We start from the raw sequence: 10409 nt of genomic DNA on the forward strand, positions 1-10409 counted from the left end.
CTAATTATGTTTTTTTTTTCTAAAACGGGTTCAATTAAATGGACGCAAAGGAAAAGAAATGAATTTGACGAGGCAAACAGAAATGATACTGAGGACGACATTAATAAGCTCGTTTTTGAGGCAGAGAAAAAAATAACTCTTCAATTATGTTTACAAAAACAAGCAAGGACACCCCAGAGAGAGAGAGAGAGAGAGAGAGAGAGACAGAGAGACAGACACAGCGAAGAGGAAGGAGAGGGGGGAGGAAGAAAGGGAGGATGGGAGGGGAATAAAGATGGAATAAAATTTAATTTACATTCATTTACACAGGCTGCACCGGCAGAGCGGGGCGATGAACTGGTGTTTGAAGAAGAGGCAGGTCAGATTGGAAGGAAGAAGAAAAACAACAGACGCAAATTTAGAGGTGAGAGTCACAGTGTGACAGTTTTATTTTATGTGGAAATAATATTTACATAGAAAACAATCTGCCCACCGCTCACACACACACAAAAACACACACACACACACACACACTCACTCACTCTCCCCTTTCGACACTGACACTCAGTCTGTCACACTTCACTCCCCTGCGCCCCCTCCTTCGCTGTCACCACGCTCCTTCTCCTTCTCATTTCCTCTTCGGGCCGTGGCGTGAGAAAGCCGGCTCTCACTGGAGGACGCAGCGCAGCCACGAGCCGGACCCTCCGTCCTCCTCCGCGCTGTCACGCCGGCCGGCTCTCCCCTCGTCCTCATCGTCCTCACAATCTAAATTTGACAAAGAGGTCATGAGGATTTGTCACGACGTGCATCATCTAAAATTAACCTGACAGTGAAATCAATTCCATGGTAACCCATTAGCCATGTGCGTCAGTAAACTAAGACATGAAAAAGGTGTGAAATTGCATTAGTGTGTGTATGTGTGTGTGTACCATCAGTCTCCTCCTCGTCATCTTCAGAGTCCCCCTCAGACTCCAGCGAGCAGGACTCCAATCGACTGTCTCTCCTCACTGTGACGTCACCCCTGTAAGATTTTACACCAAGCAATTCATCAAACGCCTAATATCAATAGAAGAGTGTGTCAAAATCAGTTAAATCCACCAGCGCATTATAAATCCCGGTATAGCTTTAGAATTAGCAGTGCAGTTGACCTTGGAATAAATATGCAAATGAGAAATATAATTGAGCGGTTTAGACTCAAGTCTTTTTAGCCGAGTTGCGTTGACATGCGTCATGCCCACCTCTGCTTCCCAGAACGCGGGAGCTGCTCCCACACGATAAGGTCGCGACCTCCTGTGACCCACCGGTGGTCTCCACTCCCCGTGGTCCACGCCGCAAAGCAGAGGATTCTGGGAGCGTCGGGCCAGGTCAGAGAGGCCAGGTACCGACACTGAGGCAGTGAGAACACTAGAGGGACGAGGTGGGGGGGGAAACGGAGGTCAACAGAGGGAAACAAAGTGCTTTCGATTTTGTCTCAAGCCTGTATCGGGCTTTCACCCTCTCAGAGTGGAGCGGGTAACTTGTGGCTGCACATGGTTTACTCGGCAACTCACAATTTAGCGAGCTCTCTCCATTTGCCACATCATAGCAGGAGCCAATTAGGAGGCCTCCTGTCTGGTGAGCACAATCTGTTACCCCGGTGATGCTGCTGTGATTGGTCAGTCTGGACATCGCTCCTGTGATAATTGGACAGATGTTAGGTGGAGGATTATGCAAATGCTCCGACATTTTCAACATATATATATTATACATATTCAATCTCTCCATCCCACACACACACGCATATACACAAACACACACACACACCATTGTGTTTGCTATGCTTTTGAAGACATAAACATAGGCTTACATTCTTTCCTGGTCACTTACCCTTACTATAACCATAATGACCACCTAATCCTAACCCCTACACTAAACCCAACCTTAAACCAAGTTTTAATCCTAAAATGTAATTTTTGACATTGTGGGGACTTGCATTTTGTCCCAATAAGGAACGTGGGTCCCCACAACGTGAGTAATACACACACACACACACACACACACACAGAGGCTTATATTTCATTTGTTTTTGAGGACATTAACACAGACTTGTATTTTGTCCCCATAATAAAGCGGGTCCCCACAATGTGAGTAATCCACGTCCCAACATACAAACAGTTGTGTTTCCTTTGTTGTTGAGGATATTAACATAGACTTATATGAATTTCCTTCCTCCTTCCTTGGTCATTCAGACCATAACCATGACTACTACTAGCCTTATCTTAACACTCACCTTAAACCAAGCCATCCCCCTATAATTTAATGCTTTCCTAATGGGGACTTGCATTTTGTCCCTGCAAGGAAAATGGGCCCCCACAATGTGATTACACACATCCACACAAAGTCTGTCAATCCCACTCCAGAGCTCACCTGTCCTCCAGTGCAGGATCTTGAGCCAAGCTCGACCGTGAGCCAGGAACACTCGATCCCCCCGCGGGCTGAGGGTCAGACGCCCCGCCGGCCCCCCTCCGCAGCCCGTCACCTGGCCGCTCCAGTGGTGCAGCAGCCTTAGAGGGTCTCGATCCGAACACCGGTTCTCCCACACAGACACCCCTCCCTCTGCTGAGCCGCTGAACACCAGCGGACCCTGAGACTGTGGAGGGCACAGGAGACACGGTTGTCATGGTGATCTGAGTCTTTACCCAGTGTGTGTGTGTGTGTGTGTGTGTGTGTGTGTGTGTGTGTGTGCATGTGTGTGTGAGAGAGATAGACAGATACACAGAGAGTGTACATATGTTTGTGTACATGGGAAAAAAAAAGTGTGTGAACAGTTTCTGCGCTGCTGCTGGTTATAAATGGATTGTGCTCTTTGCATGATAAACAACAAAGAGGGTGACAATGATGTGCTACGCTTTAACGCTTCAGGCACATTTTGATTGCAAATTGAAAAATGTGCATAGGCAGCACAGCTTTGGATTTCAACATCCATAAAAATCTTTTTTCTTGCTCACAATAATATGTACAGTATTCTCTCTAAAGATGGACGAGCTCCGCGGCTAACATCTCAACAAATATCTTTGATTTCCATTTGAAAGCTATAAACAGAGAGCGTGTGTGACGATAAGAGTGAAGTAATACAGCCGTTTGATTTCCTGAGGAGAAGCTTTTTCACAAATTAATAATTAAGACTTCTGAAAGTACTTGAAACAGCTTCTAGGGAGAGAGTGTTTTTGTGTTAAAAATAGGCTGAACATGAAAAACAGCTTGAGCATCCTCGGCCGGTAGGTGAGTGACATACCCACCTGGACGGATGTGACTGCTTCCTGGTGAGCGTTGATTGACTGGCAGTTTTCAAAGGTGTGCCAGCTCCAGGCTTGAACTTTCCCCCCGTCTGCAGAGGTGACAGAGTGTGAGGTTAACATGTGCTGACAGGCGTCTGGCAGTCATTATTGCTGGTCACGGTCGACCCACCTGAGCCTGACTGCCTAAACTGTGTGCCTCCATCTCCCTGATTCAGCCCGATAACTCTGCGCTACACTTTCTAACTCGCTGGCAGATGATGCCACCGTGTGAGACTCTAGTAAAGACACACACACACCAGCATTCGTACAGATATGCCTGCACATTCCCAGAACACACACATGTACAGAAGTAGACACAAATGCAATGTGATCTGACAAAATCTAAGTCCAATTATTGTTTTCGCTGTGTCACATGCACCTGCTCTTCACACAAAAACACACCTGACCCGGTGATGATGTAGCCGTCCTCCTCTGGCACAAAGCAGAGCGCAGTCACAGCGTTGAATGTGTAGATAGACTTAACACACTGCCCTGGAGGTAACGAGAAAACACTAATTTAATTGACAGGACACAGACCGGCAGTCACGCAGGAATACATTGATTACAATGCGCACACACCGTGTTTCTCAGACAGAGCCAAGGGGCTCCGTCTACCTTAATATATATGTATATATGTGTGTGTGTGTGTGTGCGTGTGTGTGTGGCATGTTTGTGTGGTTAAGCGTACCGATGCTCAGGGCCCAGATCTTCACATTGCAGTCTGCAGAGCCACTCAAAATAAACCTCTCCTTGTCGGACAAAGACAGTGACCAAGCTGGCGAGAGGGCAGACACAGACAAAAGAGCAGGGAGGACAGAGGAAGAGGAGGAGGGGGAGGAGGAGGAGGGGGGGGGAGGGGGGGGGGGGGGATCAGGAAAAGAGAGAGAAGTGAGGACAAAAAAAAATAAGCTGGGAGGAAGCTGTAAATAAGTGATGATGTACAAAATGAAAAAAAAAAAAGACAAGACAGATTGTGAGAGAGAGGCAAAGAGAGAATGGACGTGATTTTAAAAAAGAAACAAATTAGCCGATGAGCTGAGCTGCATCATTTATGCGCTGCACTTCTCCACTTGGTATTTTTAAGTCAGCGGAGCAGGTGGGGAGGGAGTGTAGGAGGAGAGCCAGAGAGGCCGGTGGATTTCAAGTGATGGAAGGCTGCCTGCTTCAGACAGACAGTGAACTCTCTAAAGTGTCTGCTGAGGTTATCTCTCACTGGGGTTGATCTGATGAACCGCTCCTATAATTACCAGACCGCAGGACACGGGCATTACTGCAGCCGGCCCGCATGTAAGGATCTGTGTGCGTGAAAGTGCGCGCGTGTCCTCACCCAGCCTCTTGCAGAACTCGGGGGGAGGTGCAGCCAGACAGGTGACCCCACCAGTGTGACCCCCCAGGTTCTTGTGCTCGGTCGCCGTGGGAACGTGCCATACCTTCACCGTCGTGTCTCGGCTTGGGAGTGATAAAGAGAGGTTGGGGGGAGTTAAAAGAGGGAGTTACAGTGAGTGAGAGAAGGCGGGCGAAAACAAGCAAGCACAGTTAAAAGGCGCTCAACATAAATCGCAAGAGATTTGCGCCGAGCGGTCGGGGCGGAGGAGGAAAAACAAATACATGTCAGACAGCGAGGGAGAGAGCCCGAGCATATTAAGTGAAAAATTAGGTGAAGTGTTCACTTTGCACACCCATTATGCAAATCAGGGCTTCTTTCCCGCTTTACCTTCCAGACACCACCAAGTTGTCAACAGCAACCACACAGGTAACTATGTCGTTGTGACCCTCGAGCAGCCTCAAGCGAAACCTCGCCTTCTCCCAAGACGCTTTGAGGGATGTAAATTCAGCTTCTGTAAATACAAAAAAAATGATTTGTGCAATTAGCAGTGTTGCCTCATCAGAGCCCCAGCTTGTTAATCTACACAGTTCTTCAGTATGGATTAGTGTGCTAATGCGAAGCGTGGGTCCTGTCTTCAGGGAAGCACATGTAGCCTGTTGGTTTTAATACTGGCAGCCACATGAGCTCGTTAGGACTCCTCTGGGCGTGCGTGTTTAATCTGAAGCCGGATAAATTAGGGCGCTGCGTTGTACTTTTTAACTGGAATTACAATCTCTTTCTCCCACTTTTCTCAAGTATCCCACCTTCCTGCCGTAGATGCTGCTCGTTGTCCGCGTCTCGGCACTGATCTGACACGTTGGCCGGCTCTGTCCCTTCCCGACGTCTGCCTATCTCTGCTCCCCCTCCTCTCTCCCTCTGCCTGGCAGCCGGCGCTGGCGTTGCTTGAGCTTTGGACTGCTCTTCTCCCTTAAGGATCTTGGAGGCTGGAGGCGTTTGTGATGGAAGGGCCTCAGGGGCATCCTCCCTGTGCCAGTGCAGAAAGCAAGAGCTGAATGAATAATCGAGATGCAAACTGCACACGGCGTCCTCTGCGACGGGGAAGCATACCTGTGGAGGCTACTCGAGTCCCACGTAAACAAAAACACAAGCACTTCTTAATAACAAGATTCTAGAAAAGAATATGCTTCATTCGTTTTGATGTTAACGTCTGCACATGGTGGTTTCTGTGATGTGCTAAGAGCCCTGGGGGGCTTTAATGGGGAGATGACATCCCTGAGTGATGTTTACATGAGACATTATGAACAGCAGAGAGTTCCCATTTTCTTCCAAGCGTGACAGTGTTTGACCTCCAGTGTGTTTGGATAGACATACAAAAAAGATCAAAGGCTTCAAAGTGAATGTTGTTGCTTTTGAAGAATTACGTGTTTCTCCATCTGAACCCCCCCCCCCCCCCGTCGCTACCTCTCCCTCACTTCCTTACACTTGTCTTTTCATCTTCTCCTTTTTTCCGTCTCCCACAATCCCCAGAGTTTGCTGCGGGCCAGAAAGCTGCAGCTGAAGCTCAGCCAATCTGGAACGCAGCTCCGCCTTCCTGGAGATCTGAGAGGAGAGAACGCACGAGATTGGTTGTAAACCGAGCTGCTCAATCCACAAGTTGTTTATATGCACAACCAACACGCTCAGCCTGTATTGATTTATTACACTGCTACTGGCAACACGCACAGTGCTCCTGTCTGAACGTGAGCTGTGAACCGCGCATGAATGAGTGAATAAGGTCCGTTAACTTCTCATTTTTTAGCTGTTTCCTGTGTTAAACAAGCACTCCCGACAATTAACACATAAAAGGTTGACTTCTGTTAACAATAAACACTGACATGATGTCTTTTGTGGCTCTGGTAGAGCTCTATGTTGTAAAACAACTCCTGATGATGTAATAATGATGTCATCTGAGTTATCTCGGCTCAGGCTTCTAGACAGGACAGACTCAAGGGGACGCAAGTGTTGACAATATGTGGGAAATTAGTGGACAGGGACAGTCTAACATGACAGGACTGAGTGACATTGTCGGAAATGTAGGAAGACGATGTTTTGGGAGGGTTTGTCCCTTAGTAAAGACTACAAGTCTGTATATCTGCTATTTTGATTTTGACCAGAGAGAAAAATCTTTCTCTGGCAGAAGTATTGACTTAAGATACTTTACTTAAGAAAATGTATTACTATCACACTGTAAAATACTGTAGGTGAGTATAATCAGTAAAATGTCCCCTCTGACTGCTATATTATTATATATTATATCATTAGATTATTATTACTCATCCATCCATATAAAAGCAGGATATTGCTGTTGTAGTTGGTTGAGGTGGAGCTCTGAAATATTTTGTATAGAACTGCAAATGATGATTATTTTCAATTTTCTCCATTGATTTGTCCAACCAATAGTTAGAACCTCAGAATTATTAAAAATACATAATGTAAATTAAAGTAAAAGCAGGAGATCCCCACGCATTAAAAAATGAACTTGAACAACGTGGGTGTATGATCATTTACATAAGAATCTTTCCTTTCTGTTGACCACAAATTACATAATGAGGTTGAGTCGAGCTTGTCCGTTTGATGTGTGATATAACTGTCTGTTATCGCCGTGATGAAACAATGACTTGATAGCAATTATCAAAATGGTCGCTGTTTAATTTTCAGCCGTTCCTGTTGGGTTGTTTGATTTATCGCCAATCATCACATTTCATATGCTCTCCATATGTGTTTTGCCAAGTGCCTAATAACGAAATAACTGTCCAATAATTGCAGCGGAGTAAAAAAAGCACTTTTCCCTCTGAAATGTGGTGGAGTAGAAGGAGAAAGTCGCATTAAAAGAAAAGACTCAAGCCGCTGATATCTGTACATAAGAACAGTATTTGTGTACAAGTAACAATACCTCAACGTAAGCTCACAGTGTTGTGCTTAAGTTTAAGTATCAGAACTAAAAGTGCTCCTTGTGCGACAGAATTACCTCTGTTTATCTATTATTACAATGTTAAAATGTCTTTATTAATGTATAACTCTGTTAGCAGCATCTTTGTTTTGATCTTATATTCAGTATATAATAATAACATGTTATATACATCATACCTTGTAAACTTTTTTTTATGTTTTTCTGGGTTAAACTTTGATCTCAAAAGTGTCCGTCAGATAACTTAGTAAAGTAGAAAGTGCAACAAGTCCCTCTAAAAGAAAGTGTTGTATTACTTAAAAAGATTAGTTTGAAAAGACACATTTTTTTGTGTGTGCTGCTTTTGTTTTACAATCAGTTTCTAGTCGGTTGTGGGATATTTCATCATACAAGCTACAAGTACAAACGAATGAAATGCAACCTCCGCAGAGGGGTGAATCATGGCCGCTACACCAGTCACCTTCACCATCACTACCAGCTGTAGATGTGTGGGACACCAGTGTGGGCATATATTATCCAGTTTCCAATTAGGGGCAGCCCAGTAAAGAAACAACCCTGTTGTAGGGCACGGCCATAATTTACAAAATTGAGATGCTGCCCTTTTACATGCCGAGTCTCTCCTCAAGTTCCTGATCATTATTTTCTTTTTTTTTCTTTTTTTGATGCACTCGGTGCAAGTGTAAGCTTCTGATCTCTCAAATCCTGAGGCAGAAGCTGTCAAATCATTCACTCCGACATTATAATTAATTCATGTTAATGACATATTTTGCTTCTTTTTGAGATCAACACTGTTATTTATAGTGTGCGATGCCTAAATTCTGATATCTGTTATTAAATGTGGATAAGTATCAAAAGTAAAAGTTAAAATAAATTACACTTATATATTATATATTTTTAAAAATATATATAAAAAATATGTATTTCAAGTTCATATTAAGTTTCATGTCTGTCAGGACGTAATATTCTTTTACATTTTAGTAAAGCATTTGTTTAAACAAGAGACACCTCTGTTGTCCTTCAGTTAAAGGTCATTTTATCTAATAAAAATAAATATCATAATTATGAAATACACTGATAGCACAAAACTGCGATATTTTCTGCGTAGTTCATTCCACCGTGAAAATCTCATACCGCTGCAACCCAACACTGTGTACTCAGTGTCACCTGAGATTACGGCCTCATGTATTCAACATTTTTCTGATTACTGGATCACAGCTTTTTAAAATTTCTGCTTCAGATAAAATTTATCAATCTTGAAATGTCGTATTTTGCCTCTACACTCTGCAAAGTAACTAGTCACCAGAAACTGACCGGTACTTGATTTTTGGGGCTATATTAAGGAGTAAAAACATCAATATATCGGCCCTTATACACACATATCTTGCAATGATCCCTCAAATGTAATCATCAGACATCTTCTAACAAAGGAGACAAGATATTTTACAGTTTAACAATAAACGTTAGTGTCTAAAGAGATATCAGTGCATTATAATCTCTAAAATAACAGTTTTCATATTGGTGTGTATCAGACAACATATAGACGACACCGATATATGTCTGATAGTTCAATGTCGGCGCATAATATCAAGGGTCAACCGATACGGTTTTTGCAGGGCCAGTGCAGATTATTAGATATCAAGGAGACTGGAAACAGATAACTGTGATAATCAGTCTTACCCTAGATATTATTGTCAAACAGATATATCAATTAGGCTCTAGTAACAAGTAAAAGTATTTCATGTAAACATTCAAGTAACGCACAAGTAGGCTACCTGAGTAAATGTAGCCTACTTTAATGTACTTAGTTACATTCCAGTATACTGGCTGTGCTGAGCCAAGTCTGACTTCCTTTAAAGTTTGTGATGTCTGGATATTCAACAGTGCTCCTCTGAAGGCTGGTGAAGTTTAATATTTGTTCCACTGTCTGTAATTTAGACTAAATGTGTAATAAAGTCAGAGCTGCAGTCATGACCTGTTGTTACACCTGAGGGAAATCTATTCAGGATTATGCAGAAGTCACACATATTACACATGGATCCCACTGGGCGGGAGGAAAATATGCAGATTAAGTGTTTCTGTACCTTGAATCTCTCCTCTGGGGTAAGACTGATTTTTATTTCCAGATTTTCAATCTGTCTCAACTTCTTCTGCAGCTTCCTCACCTCCCCCATTGGAAGCTGAGCACCGCCTCACCTCAAACCTCAAAGTAAGACCCAAACTACACCTTAAACTGCCCCGACTGACTCTGAAAGAGTCAAAGACACAACATCGTGTTGGATAAATAAGAAGTATCTGACGGCTCGGCGATGTGTTTGGAGAGACGTGTCGCCGGATGTTGACAACAGTAAACGTGTATAACTGTCCTTACAGCGACACCATGTGGACGGGTGAAGAAGTGCATTTAAAAACAGTAAACAATTAATATTATTGTACGTTTAAAAAAATGTGTTGCTCACTCATTAAAGCAGACGTGATTGTTAACATTTCTTTAAAGTTACATGCAGTTTATTTATCTAAATAAAGCCTAGCTAACTAGAGGTCACACTGACAACCGGAGGACTCACTCTGTGCTGCCTTCACGCGCTATTCCACCAGCTCGTATTTTCGAGCTTTCCATTCATACATGAGATAACATAAAGACAGTGCCAACAAGTTTATTGTACCAAAGCACAGAGGGGAAAAAAAATGTCAAAAGAAATATATTCATACTCAAAATATGCTTTCCAACTACACATCAAGGCACAGTGATTGGATATATAATAAAATGGGTATGAAATCAACCTTTAAACATTGTATAAATATATGCAGTACAAAATTGGGTTTTTTTCTTAATCATGCA

At 43.4% G+C, this 10409-nt stretch overlaps 1 protein-coding gene across 1 annotated transcript; it reads right to left on the bottom strand.

The window, feature by feature from the left end:
* Positions 1–396: 396 nt before the first annotated feature.
* On the bottom strand, positions 397–9905 carry LOC115567137 (F-box/WD repeat-containing protein 7). The gene is made up of 13 exons (XM_030393411.1): positions 9652–9905; positions 6104–6222; positions 5427–5647; positions 5011–5134; positions 4624–4745; positions 3985–4071; positions 3699–3788; positions 3258–3346; positions 2386–2608; positions 1530–1652; positions 1218–1383; positions 909–1000; positions 397–744 (listed from the first exon to the last, which is right to left on the bottom strand). Exons 1-13 carry the CDS (start codon positions 9739–9741, stop codon positions 647–649), a joined length of 1644 nt encoding a protein of 547 aa, XP_030249271.1. The 5' UTR covers positions 9742–9905; the 3' UTR covers positions 397–646.
* Between the last annotated feature and the right edge of the window lie 504 nt (positions 9906–10409).

Source organism: Sparus aurata, chromosome 17 (assembly GCF_900880675.1).
Source record: "Sparus aurata chromosome 17, fSpaAur1.1, whole genome shotgun sequence".
In the NCBI taxonomy this organism is placed as follows: domain Eukaryota; kingdom Metazoa; phylum Chordata; class Actinopteri; order Spariformes; family Sparidae; genus Sparus; species Sparus aurata.